General features: G+C 37.9%; 1 protein-coding gene across 6 annotated transcripts in view; it reads right to left on the minus strand.

Moving 5' to 3' along the window:
- The window catches only part of mprip (myosin phosphatase Rho interacting protein), a 52,626-nt gene extending 32,127 nt beyond the window's left edge, over window positions 1–20,499 (minus strand). For all 6 annotated transcript variants that reach the window (XM_066663275.1, XM_066663273.1, XM_066663274.1 and 3 more), the window contains exons 1-7: window positions 19,532–20,499; window positions 11,021–11,098; window positions 10,343–10,408; window positions 2,796–2,947; window positions 2,591–2,675; window positions 2,248–2,422; window positions 460–919 (exon numbers count right to left, since the gene is read on the minus strand). In XM_066663275.1, coding sequence (XP_066519372.1) covers window positions 460–919; window positions 2,248–2,422; window positions 2,591–2,675; window positions 2,796–2,947; window positions 10,343–10,408; window positions 11,021–11,098; window positions 19,532–19,654 — 1,139 coding nt within the window. In that variant the 5' untranslated portion in view covers window positions 19,655–20,499. The remainder of the gene's footprint in view (window positions 1–459; window positions 920–2,247; window positions 2,423–2,590; window positions 2,676–2,795; window positions 2,948–10,342; window positions 10,409–11,020; window positions 11,099–19,531) is intronic.
- Window positions 20,500–21,750: the final 1,251 nt, after the last annotated feature.

Genomic DNA, 21,750 nt, shown 5'->3' on the forward strand with positions numbered 1-21,750 from the left:
GGCCATATACAGTGTATGAGGTGGGCATTCAGAGAACCAGGACACATCAATCAATAGCAATCACTGATGCACTTGCAATTCCTCTCTCTGTGCTCACCAGTTTTACATTTATGCTTGCAAGAAGAATGACAAATAAGCGAAATGTTAAAACTTGCAAGTTTATAGTTTCCACCTGGTGTTTCTACACCCTCTACTTGAGCGGAAATGATTTCACTAGCTATGTCAAACCACTCTCTTAGTCAGATGTGCAAAAATGGCAATTGTGTGCTGCTGGTAACGTTGATATTTGGCTTGAAAAAATAGATTTCCTCACAGAACTGCATGGGTTCAGAAAAACAAATGTGGTGGTTAGTTAAAGAAATATACACACCTATGGTATCCAATGTAGCCAATACTGATACTATACTGGGTTTAACTGCCAGCAGATACTGAAGAGAAAGCAGGGTTGATTGCGCTCACCTCCTCTCTGGACTGAAGGGAGTTTCTCTGTTGTGTCTTTCAGGGCTGTGGAGACGGCTGCGTTTCTCAGCTTTGCGAGCCTCCCCTTCGAGGCGGCGAGAATAAGGGGGGTCATGGCAACTGCGGAGTGCACGGCCCAGTGGCTCATTCGGGTGGCTCTCCGTGCTGGTGACTGTGCTGCCGCTGGCATCTGAGTCCAAGGAGCTCATGGAGCCACTGATGTGTGAGCCATTGGACAGCAAGCTGCTGCCCGAGGGGAAGGGGTCACTTGGGGCAGGGGACAAGCAGCGTGGGATACCTCCCAACTCTCCACTGTGGCGGCTGGATGAGCTGCCAGTAGGAGACAGGAGGTCCTGTGGTGGCTGGGAGACGGACGGTGGAAAGGAAAACCCGCTCCGGTCCACCTCATCTCCATTCACAGAGCCCTGGTCTGACCCTCGGCTCACTGATGGTTCCTCAGCTAGAAAGAGAAAAATAAAACATTTGCATATTTGGAGCAGTTTTAATTTTTTTTATATACATTTCATATTTGTATATCATGCTATGAACCTTCAGGAAAAAAAAATCTCCTGAAACAGTGGTGATATGAATAAATTATATTATATTAATAAAATTAATCATTAAATTATATATTATATTAATATAATCATAATAATATATTATTGTGATCTGAATGTAAAAGTTTGTCACAAAGTACCATTTCTGAACTATAACTTTTCACGGTGTTTGGATATATTTCTCTTTGATGAACAAATCTAGACTATTTACCACTCTAACTTTTCAAGGTTGAAAATGTAGTTTCTCTGCATTTGAGTTTAAAACTAGAAACCCATTCCTCTAGCAAGTTAAAATTGAGAGAATTAATGTTTCCAAATTGGATTATGTGCAAAGGTGTTTACTGATCCATGTAAGCATTCAATGTCACTTTATAAAATTGATATTGATCACTTGATCAAATGATCATTCAAGTCATAAATAGATAGTCTTTTTTAACAGGACCATGGAAATATAGAATACATATAATAATTGCCAAAAGGAAGAAGCTAAAATAAACCAAAGAGGAGATTATCGGTGTTAAAAATGTTAATTGTTAATGTTATTTGATTAAAAGGAAATTGCAATAGTCTTATTTACTGTCTACAAGAGAGTAGATAACATATTTCTTTATTTAATTTGCTAGTTTTTTGGCATTCTTTACCAGAGTAAAAGATCTTTATTTTAATCTTTCCAAATGTTTTATTTGATATTTATAAATTCCAATTCTGTTTGTATAATCTGTAAGTGTGTGTTTGTTTGACTTTATATTTGAACTAAACCTAGATTTAATGATTGCAAAAAAATTGTTAATTAAAAGTAAACGATTAATGAAGTAAAACTGGAGCAAGAAAGAACTTAAAGATCTTAAAGAACTAACATTTAATTAATACAATATTGCCACTTCTTAAACTTATTACAATATTCTATATTATCACATTTAAATCTCATTGTTTTCCAAAGTAAAATCAATAAATTCTTATGAAATATTCTTCATATTACATGACTTGTTTCACAAATGTAATGGTTGCAACTAATTTGACTAAACCTGAATTTAAAAATGGTGTTTTAAGCCAATTAATTTGTCCTGCAGATGAGACTGAGCACACCGGGAATGCATTTGGACATTTTTTTTTTTTTACAAAACTGCGGCCCAATAGGACTTTATTACCTGCAATAAATTGTGACTACAACGAAACCTTCAACTAGTGCTCCAGCTGCATAATGACTATGTGTTGTAAAAATCCCCCATACCTGCAGAGGGCAACAGTGAGCCCTGTGGAGCAATTTCTGTAGAGGGCCACGCCTGCGACGCCTCTGCCTCTCGGTTTTGCAGCTCTTCCTGCCATATGATAGAGCTAGAGTCTGGAACCTTCTCTGCCTCAGGGATCCCTGAACCAGTCACTGCTACTTTTGCTGGACCAGGCTCCTGTAAGGAACATTATTCACTTTAACATTTCTGTAAATATAGTCTGCTGTAAGCCAATATCACCTAATGTCTAGTTAATAATAAATAATAGATCTCAAGTTAAGTGCCAAGTAAAACATATGGTATTCAGCTCTAGCTCTAACTGAACTGAAGGCCCACAGAAATTACCTGAGATGTTGCTGGCTCCACCTTGCGCTTCTTCTTTTGATTCTGCTTGTTGGTCCTTGGATAAACAACTAGCTGTTCACTCCACCTGGTAAAAGTCAAATTGGTACCTACAGTGAAGCTCCATGCAGAATCCATATTCTTCCATTGTGGCTATATGTTTGATGAAAATAAATGCCAGAATACTGGATTAGTAACCATCACTTACCCATTGATAATTTCTTTGTTATCTCCTCTGATGTAGTACTCCTGCTCAGGCGTGATAATGCACAATGCATTCTTCTGGCCGGTCTTAGGTTCAGCATCAGTAACATCTGTGCACAGGTTCATGTTGACGGTTCCCTGTGGTAGTGTGCTTGGCTGTGAGAGGAACCAGATGGAAATATGCTTCAGTAAGTCCGATGTAGGAAAAGGATATACTAGTATTTCTGAAAACGTTACATATTTTTTCTTTTAAAAATCATGTGGGCAGTAAAAATATTGTACTACAGCAAAAAATAAAATACCTTTAATAAAAAACACCATTTTATAAGAAGGTTTAAAAAAATGATTGGAATTAAATAAGTTCTGCTACATAGAGGCATAAATACATAATCAAATGAAATCCATATGCTTAAGCTATGCATAAACTATGCATCTATACCACACAAGAATTTACAGTACCAAAGACTCAGGAAGACGTGTTATGTTCAAGTTGATTTCATAAAAGGTCCAGCTCTTCTGTTTGTAATGTAAGATCAAACCATGATAATCAACAAATTACTACAGCAGTTAGGGATTTTTTTTTTATTCAGAAGCTGCCTAAAGTAGAAGGCAAGTATATTAAATTTTATGTATATACAGTACCAGTCAAATGTTTGGACACACCCACTCAGGGATGGTTTCCTATGCTTTGGGCCATTTTCCACATATTGTGAATATACAGTACCCGTCAAAAGTTTGGACATCTCATTCAATGCTTTTTCTTTTTTATTATTTTCTACATTGTTAAATGAATATGGAAGACATTAAAACTATGAAGGAACACATATGGAATTATATTGTAATCAAAGAGTGTTAAACAAACCAGAATATGTTTTATACTTTAGATTCTTCAAAGCAGCTTTGATGACAGCTTTGCACATTCTTGGCGTTCTCTCAATCAGGTCGTCACCTGGAATAGTTTTTCAGTGAACAGCTGTGGCCACGTCAAGATTTAATTTGTAGAACCACCATCTTAATGTCTTTGAGACCATAACTTGGGTTGCGCAGAGGTAGGGCTAGTACACAGTTCTATACAGTGAATAGCCGTATTCCACCAAAGACCAATGGGATGTGTCCAAACTTTTGACTGGTACTGTATCTTTAAATGCTGCTTATTTACAGCCATGAATGTCTGCAGCCACATATTCTACCACAATTTTGAGGAAATGAGAGAGAGAGATATTTCTCTGCATATTTAGTGCTTCAAAGCTTACATCCTCTACTGCCTTTAGAGTTTAATAATCGCAACAATAATCTGAAGAATAAGATAAAAGAAGAAAATTCCTTCCACCAAGTCTTAACAAAAGGCAGTCAGGTTCCAAAACAACTCTTAATATTAGAACTGAAAATAAATCTCTCTCATGTGGAGCACAAATCATTTTCCTCCTTCCAAACAAGGAGAAACATAACACCGAGAGACTTTCAGCTTTTAGTTAGGCGCTAGAAATAGCACACTGATCTGCACCACTACATCCTCACTGGATATTTCTTTGCCTCAGATCCATGGTGGACCATCTCGCAATTTCTGCCTGAACTGTTATCAGACATTCTGTGGCCTCTAGATGTAAAACAGGTGCTGTCTTTTCCTGGCTCCTTTTATGGCCATTTTAAGTGATCCTGCTTTATTAAAAGCTGCCAGCAAACCTCAGGGACTGCCAAATATGGCAATTACAGTGTGTCACAGTTACAAACTGCAGCACTGTTTCTGTTTCACTACATAGAGTGCTTCTGGGGGGAAAAATCTGGGTAATGAGACACCAGCATTGGAAGAGACACAGGAGTGTATAATAAAGAATACCACGTCACTTAGCACAAAGCTCGGAGAGCAGGGAATGGTGAAGGTGAGGGATGTTGTTATATCAGATATCCTGTGAGACACTGAGCACTATGAAGCATGAGGAGCTCACAGGCTAAGCTGCAGCGCTGTAGGTAATGCATGTATGACAAAGTTCAACAACATTCATATCTTTGTACTGCGCAGTGGAAATCTTGAAGCAGATTTTAGATAAGGGAGGTAAACAAAAGGCAAGGCATTAATGGCAGTGCAAGAAAAAAAAGAACAAATAATTTACTGTGGTAAAAAAAGACGTGGTGGTGGTGGTGTTATTGTAAACAGACTAAACAGCTATAGCTATACTTTCAGAATAAGAAATGTTTGATTCTGGCAACAACACAAAGAGTGTATGCCTGCCAAGTCTGCCATTCATACGTTTTACATTATCTTGAGGCAGATTCCAAAACACAGGATCAAATACCATATCCTTCTATTGTCCCCGGCCCTTTTTTACTCGCTGATTATTTTTAGAAGTGTTATTATGGAAAATGAAAACATTCTCACTAACAATAAATGATAGGAAAACAGAGTTCTGTGCAGAAGTCTGAGACCATCATGTAATTACAAGTCAAACAAAGTAAAACAAAAAAATAAAATGAGAAAATGCTGAAAGTATAGCCTATATTTAACAGAAACGTACACAGAAGCAATAATTAAATATAATCAGTTTGTGTGTCCTTTTTCTTTAGTATATCCTACATTATTATATTTTAGAAAACTGCTAGAAACTTTAGAATCCAAAATGCATTCACTGATAATGTTCTAGGGAAGTCAGTTTTACTGTTCTGAGAACACTAGCAGCTTCTGTGTTTCAGTTGTAAATTTTCATCTTTTTGTCTATTTCCTTTTTTCAGAAAAACTTCTTGAAAGCTTCACAACATTTCAGACACCAAGTGTTGATTTGTCTTCTTGCAGTGTAGCGGAGCTTGATCTGTATTATGTTTAAGCTCATTCGAAACTTGTTCTTTACAATTGAAGTCTGAAAATGAAAAAAGCAGGGTTTCTACTTTTGCACATTATAAGTTATATACTGTTATATTTTTGAAAAAGACCTATTGAAACAAACCAAGGTCATTCAAAACTGTACAAGTTTAACTTCTTATAGGCATGTCACAAACCACACTGTTTGCTAGGCACACATTTTATAGCACACATGTGCCTCAACTTGCTGTACATTCAATCAAAATGCTCCAGGTTTGAAAGAGAAGGGAAAAACATTGCTTTAGTTTCACTAAGAATCAATCTCCATAAGACACGTCTGAAATATGTCACAGCAATGAAACAGCAATATTTAATTCAACACCTGGCATTTAGTCCGTACTGGTTATTGCTCTCAGAAGCTAATGAAGTGTTCTTGCTGACTCTGGAACATCTGTTACATCAGAGACGAGTTTAAAACTAGCACAGAGATGACCCTCTACCCCTCTGTCTTCTTCAAATGATTTGATTTGGCAGTTTTAAACACATGGTCTTGTTACAGAAATAGGTATTGTGGTAAGGCCCTCAGCGGAACGAAAATCTCAGAGCATATTTTACATTTCCATGTGGTTTTAGGGGGCTAATGTTCTCAGAGTATGGCAACGTCACCAATAGCCCTTGTAGCACTTTCACCAAATATGGGCATATCAGGGGGAATGCTCTTCTGAGCCTAGACTCCGCATTCAGAACATCTCCATCTAACAGCTAAAAAAGTCTGCTTCAGAAGCTCAGACTGAAACCAGTAAAATGCATGTAATGTTTACAGCACTCAATGCTGATCCTGTTAGATGAATGGTTATCTTCTGCCAGGTTCGCTTAGCTAAACTGACAAGTTGTGGAAACAAAGTTCGGATTAGTGGGATAAGCAAAATAAACCTGATTTAAAACGTATTTGAAACATATTCACACACAGTTTGAGAAGAATTATATTTATTTAAACTAAACGGAAATGTGGCTCACCCAACATTTTAGGAACCCCTAGATGTGCAAGGCAAACAGCCAAACTTATTTAAATGTATCCAAAAGATTACAGAAGGTTTGTAAACTCTGAATATTTTAGAATGTTCACCAAACATATTAGGAAGTCAGGAGAAACATGGGAGCTCCCATGCAAAAAATGTAGCATCTATAAAATGTGTCAGTTTACTGAATAGTCCCAAATTCAACCGGCGAAACACAACCTGATGAAATAATAACTACTGCATAATAAAGCAGGGTTTTTCAAACTTTTTTCAAGAGACCCGCATTTTGTCCATTGAATTGATATTGTGGCCCAGAGGGACTGAACAAACTGAATGAATATAAAAAGAAAAATAACTGATTTCTTCATTAAGGGCACCACTAGAAGGGAATGGAGCACTGCACTTTTTTTATTTGTGTTCTGATGACATATCAGACTCTTGAATGGTCGCCCTGTTGCGTAGCGGAAGATTTTAGCCACTTCACATTGTAACTTGACACTCAAATACAAGGGATGGGGTAAATATCAGAGATGGGATTCACCCTTAAAGTTAGAACAGCAGCAGCTGGGCTAACTAGAGAGTCTGGGTTGCAGCATAACATTCTTGCACAAATTCAATGATTTAATCATTAGTATTTTTCTCAGCAAATTATTTTTTTGGCTTGCCAATCTACAGTTGAAAAACCCTGTAACAAAGTAATCAGGTTTACATTTCTCATCAACATAATGTTCGATTGAAGGAAGCTAATATTATCTCTTCAGCTAAAGCTAAAACTAATAAATTATTCAAAGGAACATAATATACTCAGTATCTGAAGTATTTTATCAAACTTTTAAGTAACAATAGACGTAGCTGCACATTTGTATTAATACTGAATTTTACACAAAATCCTCACAAATGTGAAAAGTGACAAATAGGTAACAGCTAACTGATTGTAAGATATTTTAAATAAGTTGTAGAAAATTATAGTCATACACAAGATAAGACGTAAAATATCTTATGCCAATCCATTATAGCTTCTCATAGAGCCCACCACACTCTTTCCCTACCGGCAGCCATACAATTTCTATTGTTCCAATCCTACAGCTACACCTGAAGGTTGCTGTGGCCATTTATGATCCGGTCAGCAACCATCTACCCTTAATATCTTAAGTTAATCATTGAGCCCATCACCTGAGTACCCAAACCACCTACTGTATCACTATCTCTTTACAGGGGTCATCAGGTAGGCACCTCCCTTCAGTGTTTCACTGAATTAAGCCCACAACACCTCGAGAATGCTCAACAGTGAAGTCTGGCATCCCAGACCCACTCCCCTTCAAGCCAGCTTTACAGTTCTACCTTACCCTTAGGCATCAACAACCGTAAATCCACACTGTCCTTCCTGGTGACTAAGGCTGTACCTAGCCCCACTGGCACCGTTAACGCATGCTTAGTGCCACCAGTTCCATGTGATCTTTACATGTTACATCACTAACCCCTACAGTGCATTTCCCAAACTAGTCTGTGTTCTCTTTATCCACAACCACTGACTAGACCTTTCAGCTGTTTCTGATAACTCCTTCACAGCTGCCCTTAGTTTCCGGCCCCTGATGTCAAACTGCACAAAGAAAGGGATGTGGCAGACTTGACTACAAATCCCCCACACCTATCTCCACCTGTCTAACATGTGCGTGCCACCCCTGATCCCTCACCTCAGCCGTCTGCATACTTCAGCTTCTTCCTTTCAAATGCTTCATCTACTGCATCCTAAAATGAATCCTAGAAAAATCTGTTTACTTTCAGAATACAGCACCATATCTAGCCTCAATAAACTTTGGGACCTGCAGTTCTTTTTTTTTTTTTTAAACCTACGTCCATCAGCAATTTCCAATCTTGTGCTTCACCCAATCTACCAATATTTATAGCCTGTGTACACTTTCAAATATGTTCCCCCATACACAAACCTAATCACTTTATTACTACAACCACTCATTTGCTGTCCAACAAACATGCTAAAACCCTTAGCACCTGAATATGTCTCCATGTATACCTCCCTGGCGACAAACCTTACAAGCTGACAGAATATGTTTCAGCGTGCCAATCCCTGTACATAATCTACAACTAGTCTTCTCCTACCCACTGTCCAAGATTTTGTGGAGTTGGAAGGACATCAGTTTTGCTCAAAGCAAAAACTTGCATCCATCGCTCACATTTCTTGTCAAGTGATCTTCCGCTACACTATATTCCCCCAGCAAATCATGTTTTTCCTGTGATGCTGCTGTTGCGCACTGTGCCTATACTAATCTACACTAATTCAACTATACAGCAAAAAGGTAGTTTAAATTCAGCTTTTAATTCAGTGTAAGGCGAGACACTTCCCTGACCTAATTTCCAGGTTTTTCCTGAGGGCTCCCACCACAGATGAAAAACCGACAAAGACAATAGGACACAGATTTTCATAGTCTTACAATTGAAGGAAGCGCTACAGTACTGTGAACTGATGTCAGCTTTCCACACCAGCTGCTTAAGAGCTCTACATTTGCTCCTGCATATCTTCTTGTAAGATAAAATGGCATTAGCTAGGCAAAATCCAGCTCACTGCTATCTGCCTTCTATTACACATGCAAATAATAAATTTCCCTGCTATAAACTAACAGTCCTTTAGATACTGATATGGCTTCAAATTCAGTATTAGAGGTACTATGTAGCTTGCATGGAGGCAGTGTTGGGGCCCCAAAGCTCTCGATCTTCATGACAGGTCCCTGTGTGGGCCTCACTGTTTATATACAAACGCAGTAATCTCTGAGCTGATCAGGCTGCTAATTTGGTCACCCATGTCACATTCCAGTGAGTCAAACAGACTAAGCAAGGCTCTCGTTAGCCCCAGTGCCCTCCCTGTGACGCTGTTCTAAGATACATCACTTCCTCTAAGCACTTCACACTCCCTCCTTCCTGCATTTTAATGACCAATCCCTCCCTCCTGCATTTTAATGAGTAATAAATTCAATAATAAACAACTACTTTTTACTGAGAAAGTAACCGATGTCTCACAACATTCAGTATTTGGACCCAACTTACAGGAAATTGCTATTCTCTTGATTACTGTAGCAGCCAAAACTGGTAATTAGAGTAATATTTAATACCAAACTCACACTTGCATTTCAGTTTTTTTTTCCTGTGTTTTGGCCTCCCATCCACATGAAAACAGCATTGTAGGTCACTGAAAACTGTGGTTTTTGAAAACATTCTTCAATGTGAAGATTTTTGAAAACTCTGTCAATGGTGTCATGTTTATGGGCAAAACAGGGCTTTTTAAAAATGCTAGCATCACACAGCATATTTCACTGTCTGTAATTTAAATAACTCCTCATTCCCTATATAGTGGATTACATAAACTGCATGTATGCATGCAGTTAACACTGGATTTCAGATTCCAACATATGAATAAATATAAATGATGTTGCATTAGTACTATATAATGCAATGTTTACATCTAGATTCAGTAAATCCATGCCCTGCGTAGTCAGCATTTGGGAGTATAATATGTTAATATTAATAATAATAAATAATAATGTTTCTTTCATGCTTTGTGCTGTTTTGATGTCTCTTAAGAGGTACTAAATTGTAATGCCATATTTTTCATGTTCGTCTGGGACAAGGGTTATTTTCAAAAACAGGAGAAAGATCTGTTTTCAAAAATATCAGAATGTCTGTGTGCAGTGCCTCAGAAACAGTAAAAATGTCCAGAAAGCTTACCGACTCATCCAGAGCGAAGCGCAAGCAGCCATGTTCATAGAGGACAAAGAATCTCCGCTGCCATTTCTGCAATAAGGGAAACATTTAAGATTTAAAGGGAAAATTATTTAAATAGCTCTTTCAACATGTCACAAAAGATAAATACATGTAGATCACATACGGATGTCACTTTCACACATGCAATGAATCCAAAAATGTTCCAGAGTTTACCCTGATGTTCACCCACAACATTCGTTGTGGAGATTACTAGGGCTCTACCACTATGAAGTCAGAGTAAAGACTCTGGGTTAAGTCAGAGTTAGCACATGATAACAGCCTAAGAAATGATCTGGGGTTTCTCCTGCACACGCTGCTCCACGCCTAAAGCACATGTTTCATTTCCCCCTACGAAAGCACTCCTGATACAGAAAATATCTTGCTGTGTGCTGCGTGTGTGAACGACCACTCCAGGACACCTCAAAATCAGATATTCCAGAACTTCTCTAGAAATTCTCCGAAGTTCATGTGCGAAAGAGGCATGAAATGCCAAATGTAACACTTCTTATATTCTATACTAGTACACGTCTTTGGCTGGGAGTTTTTCTTTAAAAAGTTCTTTACTTAACTAATTTTAAGCAGCATCTTGAAAATCATTGTATACACATGAGGAAATAGACAAATAGACATCCAAATACCTACCCGAGATCTATGCATTGGATTGTCAAAATCTGTTCCCTCTGGAGCCAAGCACAGCCACCCTCCATAGATTGGTTTAGCCTGTGAAGACATGAAATGTTTCATCAGCAACTGTAACTGAAATACGGTAACTTAGCCTTATACCTACTTGTTAAAAAGCCAAGCCAGAAATTTCATATTAGTGTTACAATAACATTCATTTGGGTATCTGTTCCAGTAAGCTTCTAGATTTCAGAACATATCTATGCAAATTGTGGAACTTCCAACATCCCATTCTTTTAAATTAGGAATTCACAAAATACATGCTTTATAGTTATGCTGACTAAACAAATCAGTATTAAATGTGTAGTGTGTCAATTTTAAGTGGATCAAATAGCATGAATGGCATATAGTATACAAAACCATATTTTCATTGTTATATAATCACCTGTAACTACAAATTGTTCTGTTTCCATTTTGAATGCTTTGAATGAGCCCTCCATATCACAGAGGTCACCATGTTGTGCTGTGACCTAGAATGGACTCCCTAGCTGCAGCTGCTCTACTCTACTTCTGGTTGAACTCTGCAAATGCACTGTAGTGAGAGAGGCTGTTGTGTGTAGTGCTGCAGATGAGGGAGGTAAACTCTGCTGTAGTGTATTTTTTAATATCAATTAAGACAGAGAAACACATATTGAGACCAAATCATCATTCATATATATATATATAATGTCAATTTTTGATTTAATGTGAAAATTAAGGATTTTTGTCCCTTCTACTATAAAGTTGCTATTTTAGAGATTTATGTTTTTCAATGAACATTAATTAATTTTTGCCCTTGGTGACACAGTACACTTCAGCTAATCAGTTTTTAGTTATTCAAAGCTCTGTCTGATCCCAAGTCTGTTCGGAAGCAGCTGAGAAATATATGTGCATGTATATATCACTACCTTCAGTCATACCCAGATATTTTCCTTTATAGATCCCTGTGTGACCATAGTTATTCATCACTTTGCTAACACAAATATTAGGGAATATGCAGACTATTTTAACGCTCCGCTCTGTCAAAACACAAGGAGCTGATTCCAGTACCACTGTAGGCACATGCAGTACTGCAGGACTAGACAAGTTCCTTTGGCTCCTAAGGCCAATTCAGAAAAAATTACATTAGTGCTAATGGTGAATCTGGGCCAAGTGTCAGCTGTAATCTAATAATTTATAAACTTAATCAGCATACCAAGCCAAGTAAGCATTATAATGTTCCACAGGAAGATAGTTCTTCTACACTCTATTATGCTTCTACAATTTTATGCTTAAAAAAAGTAATAATAATAATAATAATAATAATAATAATAATTGGAATCACATGTATGACAAAATAAGCAATTTAACAGTTTTGAGAGGCAAACCAAACCAGGAAAATCCAAAAAAAGAACTGGGAGCAATAGTGCCTTCCTCTTTTGAGGACAGTAAAAAAGCACAACAAAACACAGCGGTGGCTGCAGTGTTGCAGAGCCAGTGGGGCCAGAAGAACGGTGGCACACCCCTGCTCTTTTCCTCCACACATTGAAGGCCTGCTTCCTCTCCAGAGCTCGTCTTCTAACCCCAGAGCCCTCCTGTCGGCATCAGGTTTAACATCCAATTTCCTCCCAGGCTAAGGCCTAGGGGTGCGGGCCATTCCCAACGGGCCATTTTATCCCAGTAACCCTCTCACCCCTGGATGCACTCTCTGGGTTTTGCAGGCTCTGAACCCCCCTTGAGACACATCTCCCTGCCTCAGCTCACCAGTTACCCTCTTCCAGAGTGTGTAGCTGCTTCTGAAGTGCAAGCGACATTTGGGAAACTCCAGTTTCCCAACCCACATTTCCTTTCACAAGCCCTCCTCCCCCTCTGTCCTCCACATCAAACCTCCCACACCCCGAAACCCAGCTCCCTGATGACGAAGGGAGGTCTACAGATTTTTTTCCAATAAAGAAATGACAAAAAAGTGCAAATGTAAAATCATACATGGAGCCCAATTAAATTTAATTCCTAAACTGTACACACTTCCCTGCCATTGCCCTTCACTCCTTATAAATGTAGGACGGTTTAATATATATGCATTTTGTTGAACTGGTAGGGCATCACTGAATTACAACTAATTTCCTATGAGCTATAGTAACTCCATGCAGGAAGCAAGGGCTTCATTATTGTGTTCTTTTCTGGATGCAAATATTTATTAACCAGGTCTAAATTACCCATTTTATGAGGTGAAATGCACTTCAACCTTAGCTTTATATGTTATTCAATACAAATGCTACATGCCCTTTTCACACTTGCTTTCATTACTTTCATGTTATCTGGTTATGGTACTGGTCCAATGTGACTGGTCCTTTTGGGTTCCAGTCAAATTCTTCTATTGCTGTAGTAGGTGGTTCTTAGCCACGTTAGATTTTGCTTGGAATATTGAATATGGATCAAGTTGAAGAACAATTAATGAGTAAGTGTCGAAATAGGAACCATACAGGCTGAAAATTTCAAATATGTAAAAATATAAAAATGTTGAAAGAATCAGGTTCAGGCATATTCTGGAGTTGCCCTTTCACACATGTAGCCTACAGCCAGAGATATTCCCTGTCAGACGCATTCTCACTATAGAAAATATTTCTTGTGGTTTAGGCATGAGGCACCTGTAATGTCTACAGGAGGCACTGTGAGAATTCTCTGGAAAATGACCTACTCTATTCCTACATGGGCCCACTCAGACTTTACCCATAATGTCCTTGTAAGATCTAGTACAAATTATTTGGACATTTACATTTGCATATAAAGCTCCCCTGGGTAATATCCAGAAAGGTTCAAGGCTACCATGAATTTTTAAATGGGGTTATACGGTACTCATGTGAAACCTTTAATAACACACAAACCAGTCTAAACTGTACACTGAATTATATAAAGCTTAAGTCTAAATTAAGCCTACTCAAAAATCCTCATTTCAAACTTAATGTCTTCTTTTACAGAATTATGTCATTTTTGTTGTACGACACAAAAATTAAAAGATTAAAAATTAGATGATCTCACATTTCAAGTTTTAGCTTACTTTAAATAAGCACTATAGCCCTGAATCTCCCTGTTATTACTGGAAATCTGCCAGGAAAACCAAGAAGTGGCATACTGATATAAATATTAAAGAGAATACCTTTATTTTCTGGTTATTACAAATGTATTTAATAATTACTATATTCTACAAGCAGTTTGCTCTATGCACATACATCTCATTGGCTACCAGTGAGTTTTCAGTGGTAAAATCCTATATTTTACAAAACATCAGCCATCTGATCACTTAAGAACTCATCTTGAAGGCTAAAGATTATCTCAGTTCCCACTAACAGCACTATATAACCTCTGCCATCAAATACCTTCATATTAATAAGGTTCACAACAAGGCTATAATGTTGTACAGGTTGAGGGGCTGTTAGTCAAAGCCAGTCTACATTCTTAGGATATTCTTTTTTCATCTCATACATTTCTCCAACAGAAAATGTTGGTTTTTCATAGTTTCTTCAAATGACCTTCAGATGCAATGTAAGAGTATAGCTGCTTCCTCTTCCAACACTGGCCATGCCAACAGAATAAGTGAACAACCAGTAAGAAATGGACCCTTATAAATATCAGCTTTGTGAAGTATACAGGATTCCAGGACCTCATTTGGTGAACTTCACAGGACTTCACTTTTTAATTCATTACAAAAACAGATGCAAACCAATTTTAGGTACTTGGTACTATAAGCATCCATCTATTACTGTTAATGGCTTTCAGCTTTCCTTCCTTTAGTGAGAGAGCTTTTCCTTGCTCCATGTATGAGTCATGTATTTGACACTGTTCCCCTTGACACTAGAGTTGTTAATGGTTAACCGTTATTCAATTAACCAGACAAGAAAATCTCAATGAGGATTTTCACCTATTAAGCTTTAGTCACCTAAAGAGTGAAGTGTGCTGGGTTATGGCCTGTTAATAAGAGTGAAGTGAGTAAATATATTTAATCAGATGAACAAACACACCATTTCAACTTGGCAAAACCAGAATGGCAGTCCTAACTTTCACACGACATGACAGGAGGGTTGGTTCAATAATAGATTTTAAAATTAAGCAATACAAAGAAAGAAAGAAAGAAAGAAAGAAAGAAAGAAAGAAAGAAAGAAAGAAAAATAAATAAATAAATATATATGATGTGCAGGCTTTTCATAGACTAAACATACTAAGGATCATTCAGTGATTTATAGTTCTCAAGTTCAGAAGAGAGAACAGTCTTTAGGTGGACCACAAAAAAGGAAAATCCATTTTCTATAGACAAAACAGTAAAATATCACTATCCTTTTTACATCCTTTCTGTAGAGCCTTATATGGTTAAACATCCTTTTCCTGTAGCCATGTTACTTTCATCCAAAACAAGCGTATATCCATCTATTTGTCCTGGAACCCACCAGAAAAAAAATTAACTCAAAAGGCCCCCACACAGCTGTACAAACACACACAAAAATCACAACACACTAAGCAAACAAACGTTTTGTGCCTCTGAGCAAGAAAAAATTGGTTTTGCTAAAATGCTGAACAGCAGCAACCAAGTAAAAACCATTTTGCTAATGGATGATTAGCAAGTTATCTGTCTAAGAATGACTGATTAATTGTAGATGAAAAAAAAACTTTACCCATATGCATTCAGTTTCACTACCTGCTAATCAAGTTAAACATTACTGTCCAGATCTTTTTGATGACATCAAACTAAAGTAGCTATTTATCTAACAATATTAGCTGTAGCCTAGAAGCTAGAAACCTGTGAAGCAAATAGTTATGAAATATTCATTGACTGCAGTTAATGAAATCATGACCTCACTACTTTGACTTCATTTTAGTTTCAGATATACTTTACGACATTTACCACACAACTATGTCTTACTTTTAGTTCTATAGTAACACACATGGTATATCTTTCAGAGGCTACAGCTATCAGTATTATATCAGTATCAGAGGGGGGCTGATGAATGATGCAACTCGGACAACACAGAGCAAGGGTTAAAAGCAGTTAATCAAACACACTCCTACGTGTTCAGCAAGATGCTGACGTTGCTATAGGTCTTCACTACTCAGAGTAGTTCTGGTATTGTGCAGGGATTGATTACAATATGTAACCGCATCCATATTTTTGCCATGTGGAGCAAAACTTTGTGTGGTGGGCTGGGGGCCAAAAAGACAAAACACAAGAAAAAAAATCAGATGCAAACCTAGTTATGATTGCATCATATTTATAGGTATTTTGTCTATATTTCATTTGGGGTCATTTTAATTCAGATCAAATTTGTGTGTCTGGGAAAAAACTACAAACTTTATAAAATAGTAATAATAATAATAAATATTTTTTTTATTATTTGAACATGGTAGTAAGGGGAAAATTTCTGGCAGACCAAATCCAGCAATATCAAGGCCTGGAGCCCCACTTGGGCAACCTAGCTCTACAACCTAGTTCTCATTCACATTCACAGGTTTTCAAGAATGAAAACCATCACCGTGCCTGTTCTGTGCTGAATTAAATTCAATTCACAATCCATTCTTCCATACCCAAAAATAGAAATTGTAGACACATAGGATGGATGACCAATTAAGGCCTAAACTTCAGCAGCAGACAGAGCACTACAGCAAAGACTACACAGTTATGAAACACTTGAAATGAATCTTGAGATCTTCTCTTCAGAGTACTCTGATCACTGAAGACTTGGCATTAGTACGATTTTCTCTTGACCTCTTTAAACTGCCAACTAGCAAGCCATTTACTGGATGCCTCCACAAAATGGATGCTGACAATTTTTGGTTGCTGACACAGGCAGGTCAGGTTACCCTCCACTAATGAAGAGAAATTTGTGAACGGTGGTTACTTAATAAAACATCACTGTATAAGGAATTTCCTGAATAAAACCTGATGATAAAAGAATTGAACAGATACTAGCTTAAAAAGAAAAAAATGATAATATCTTTAAAAACCAAACTGGGAGGACAACTGTAGTGTCCCCAAAATATCAACTTCCAATTAGATGACCCCGTTGACAGATGAAAAAACAAATGAATATCACATTTCTAATTTAGAAAAGACCAAATAATCTGTTCAAAATGCATGCAGGCTGTCTGTAGTGTCCACAATCGGCTGCACACTGAAAATATTCAGGGCTGGTTTCCCAGACAGGGATTTAGCTTAGTGCTGGACTATATCTTCCCTTCAATGGAAAAATCACAATCCAAAATGCTGTGTAGTCCAGGACTAGGTTTAATACCTGTCTGGGACAACATCCCTCTGTGTATCGTCTCACATGCAAACTGCAACATAGTCATGAACCATCTAGCACATTGCTGTCACTAATGGTTTTTACCGGACCCATTTACACCAGGCCAAAAGGGCAAAGAGCAGACTGAGGAACATCCTAATGTTTTGTATGATGCACTGATACAGCAATGGTGGCCCAACACCCATATCCAATAATGATAGCACAGTCAATGCATAACTTTTAAAAAAAAAAAAAAAATGTAAAAACTTATACAAAACACTCGAATGTATGTTATGGGGAAACACAAACCTTATGGTACTGGGTTACAAATGCAGCAAAACAAATAAAACCCAGATAATTAAATGGTGCCAAAACAATCTGCAGAATGGAAGCTGTGAACAAATATCAGCCCAACCTGATGTGATTCTGATATACTATAATACATACTGTATTATTTCATGTATGGCACAGAAATCAAACCTTGTCTTTTAAATTGCACACAAAGCTATGATAGGAAGGACTTTATGGATCATGATCCATGAGCATCTAAACTGAGAGGAGCATTCTTTCTGACAGTGAAAACATGATATATAATGTGACAAAAATCGACAGGCAAAAGAACCATACAGTATAAAGATTAACTGTCTTTACCAGACTCCAATGCTTAATAATGATCTCTTATCCAGACCAAAATAAACGTATTAGCATAGCTGGCTATTCTAGATTCTCATTTAAATGTACACAACTCTGCTTGGGAAACTCAATCCTGTTAGGAATAGCCCATTTCATCATAACTGCATTAGTCAGATTTAAAATAGGGTGTGAGATAATAAAGAAAAAAGAAGCTAATTACTGATTGGCAAATAGTACCCAGCCCGCTGTTTACAGGGAAAGTCTGAGTACCCTATCCGTAATTGTGCATAGCTATTATGAAAAGATATCTGGTGCTTTATATGTCCATATTAAACTAAATGTCATTAACAAGAATTATGTGCATATCCTGTAAAGAGACTCTTGGTTGTTTCCTGCTTCAGTGGTGTTTATTTTATTTCCATTGTGTCACTAAAATTCTAAGCCTGATTGAAATATTTTATATAAATATTTTGGCATTAAAAACGGATAATGGTTCAGAAGAAGAAAAAAGGAACATAAACAGCTTGTGACAGGATAGCAACCAGTTTTCAAAACCATATCAAGACATTGTTGCTTCTTTTAGTCACTACTGCCTCTAACTAATGAAAACAATCTGCCTCAGCCTTAGTACGAGTTTAAGACAGAAATCCTCACTGAAATCTATGCAATCAAAAACAAGACGACTGACCACTCTTGGTCAAATGGCATGTTTTGCTGATTCGATTTTATATATGAATATAGGTATACACCTACAGGTTCCACACTTTAATGCTCATCAGAATACAATTTCTACTGTACAAAAACCCAGGGGAAAATAGGCTAAAGCAGTACATAAAATGTGCCTTAACTTTCAACAAATAAACTGTACTTTAAAGCTATTAAAGTCGGTTCTCTGAAGTAGGTGTGTACATACTGTCAACAAAACTTGCCACTTGATCAAGGGTGGCCACATTTTTGCCTTAGACGACATAGCTATTATTTACTTTTCTCAGCTAATCACTTCCTAAAGACAAAGAAGACTGCTTTCTTTAGATAGTTACAGGCAGCAGCGTTAAAACGAAGCACTAATGTCTTGAAATGGTTTTGAACACTATTCTTCTAAACTTATTGTCACAGTCGTGTTTGGCAATGGGATCTTTAGCCAAAATATGAATGAAAACATACCAATCAGGTTGAGTTTTAGTGATACAATGAAAAAAGGGGAAACGTGCCATATTTAAAGTTACATCCATCGAAGCATGTACACTTATTTACACAAAATCAACAAAACGTGCCGTTTGACCTTTGGGGCATTGCACAAAGCAGGATTTTTCAGCCGAACTTAACCCTCAATTCAAACGCGTCTAATAGGAAAAGAGGTGAGGAACATTCCTATCCGAGAGTCCTCTACTCTGGGCTTAAGTTATCTGGCTAACGGAGAAATCCTGCTTTATGGAACAACCCCCTGGAGCGTTAAAGCACTTTCCTGAGAACAGTTTTATAACTGACATGTGACAAATCTTTTCCACTCAGCAGGGCAACCCAAATCATCTCGCCTTATTTCCAAAAGTACTGGGACATCTCTCTCTCGCTCCGCAATAAATATGGCCCACTCCCCTTGTGTTTTTACCTGGTTTAGGTCTTGGTCGGTCAGGAGATGCAACTCCCGAGGTTTGAAGCAGTTCTGACACTTGCTTTTGTTGAAAATATTGGCCTGAAACTTCCTGCAGGAATTTTCTTTCGCGACAGACATGGTAAATGCTTCGTTTTTCAATCAGGCTGCGGTCCCAAATTTAATGTCTCGAAGTTAAAGGAGAGGAATAATCCGGTTGTGATCTTCGCAAGTCTCTCATCCAATTTGTGACATCCCCAACATGGTCCGAAGAGCGGGGTTAGGCAAGTAACCTTAATGCCAGCTCAGTATTTTCTTCTTAAATGGTGACTTGAGAGACCTGGGAGTCCAATGCTAAAAGGTGTAGGTCTGGATGAGAGGTTGAGCAATCAGAACTGGCTAACCTGGCGTTTTTTGTCTCTTCAGTTCATGGCCTGTGTTCACAAAGCAGAGCGGAGTGATTAAAGGCGCTGAGGCTCCGCTCGGGAACGATAACGTTAACTGTGAGAGAGAAATAGAGAGCTGTAAACAAAACAAGACTCTTCAAACGTCAGCCGGACACACGGTACCTGCGAGGAGACACATAAATCCCATTGGTGAAGTGAATGAAAACACTAACACTGAGGTAGCCGGAATTTAATTCCTATTTCCCGCGGAGCTAGGCTAGTCGCCTCGTTAGCTAACAGGCTAATGAAATGTCTCCTAGTAACTCGGCTCTGCGTCCACTCCGCCTCGCTCTCCGCCGCAGCCGCATGTTGTGCTCCCTTTTTTCTTTTTTTATCTGGCTTCAAAACCAACCATCATGGACTCGACATGACGATTTGGCCCCAGAAGAGACAGGCAGGCCGCTTTTGTCTGGGTTTGTAGGCGAACAGGCGGTGTTATTGCAGCAATGTGCCTGTGTGTGTTTGCCTCTCTCTCTCGGGATGGACGGATCTCTCCCACTCAGTGAAGGGAGGGAGCAGAGGGTGGAGGGACAACCAACTCTCGCTCATTCTCACTGGAATTCTGCTCAAATCCCGCGAGAATTTGCACCAGAACGCCGCCCTGTATTAGCATACAAAGTCAAAGATTAGTAATAATTTTAACAAAGCGTATCTCATTTGGATTACAAATATAAAATGTTTGTAATTTTGTTATTCATAAAATATGTTTCAAGTCCCCAAATCATGAAATAATCCCTTAAAATACAACCATCTTCATCGAAATTTTATGATTCCAAAACGAAAAAAGTATCACTTAAGTGATATTACGTTATTATACCCAGCTAACCGTGATGCTAAACGTTTATAAACAAAATGAAAAAAGCCTCAACAACTATAAATTCATTCTTCTCCTATAATCAACGTAATCCTGACTGGCTTGCTGATCCACAACTCAAACCATTCCTGCTTTGTGGTGGTCTGAGTCTTGACCATGAAGAGCAGGGTGAAATAGGACAGAGAAACAGTTGTGCAGAAAAGTATGCAGAGAAACAGTTGGACTACAGTCTGTAATTGTAGAATTTTAAGTGCTCCTGTATGGTCAGTGGAGATGATAAAATGGGCAATGAGTGTTATTACAAGATCACTGTCCCTAATCCAGTGATCATTCAGTTTATACATAATATAGAGACCCCTTTGACTTATGTAAAGAGCAGTTTTTGGATTTAAAATGTATGTGTATATGTAAATTATAATGTATAACTATATATTGTAAAGTGCAGTAACCTATTTTAGATTTATGTTCACCAAAGTGTTTTTAAGTCTTTATTCTATAAATGAAGCCTTCTACATGAGACATCATTTGTCTTCTTCTTGCTTGCCATCCGCTTGCCTAGACCACAACACAGACAAAATCACTGAGTCAGCCACATGCTATTAAAAGACCCCAGATCCTGACAAGTTGCCCCTGCTGTCAGAGACAGGGTAAGAGACTGGGATCTGTGAATGGATGAGGAGGAAGAAAGGGTTCAAGCTGGTAACCTAAGCGGAAATACAACAGACTTTTCCACTAGAGGCTTAACTCCTTAAACACACTGTAAGTGAACTGACACTAAGACCGATTGTGGGTCTGCGTGTCTGCTTGTGTTTCTGTGTATTTTTGTGTGGTCAGAACCCTAACTCAGTCAACATATGTGATGAGTTCTGGTTTGTTTTCAAGATAAGCATGAGCTAAACCCTATGGGTCTTAAAATATTGTTTTGAAAAATGTAAGTATTCACTTACAAAAACACAAGGAACAAAAAAGTGAATGTA

Source organism: Hoplias malabaricus, chromosome 3 (assembly GCF_029633855.1).
Source record: "Hoplias malabaricus isolate fHopMal1 chromosome 3, fHopMal1.hap1, whole genome shotgun sequence".
In the NCBI taxonomy this organism is placed as follows: Eukaryota; Metazoa; Chordata; class Actinopteri; order Characiformes; family Erythrinidae; genus Hoplias; species Hoplias malabaricus.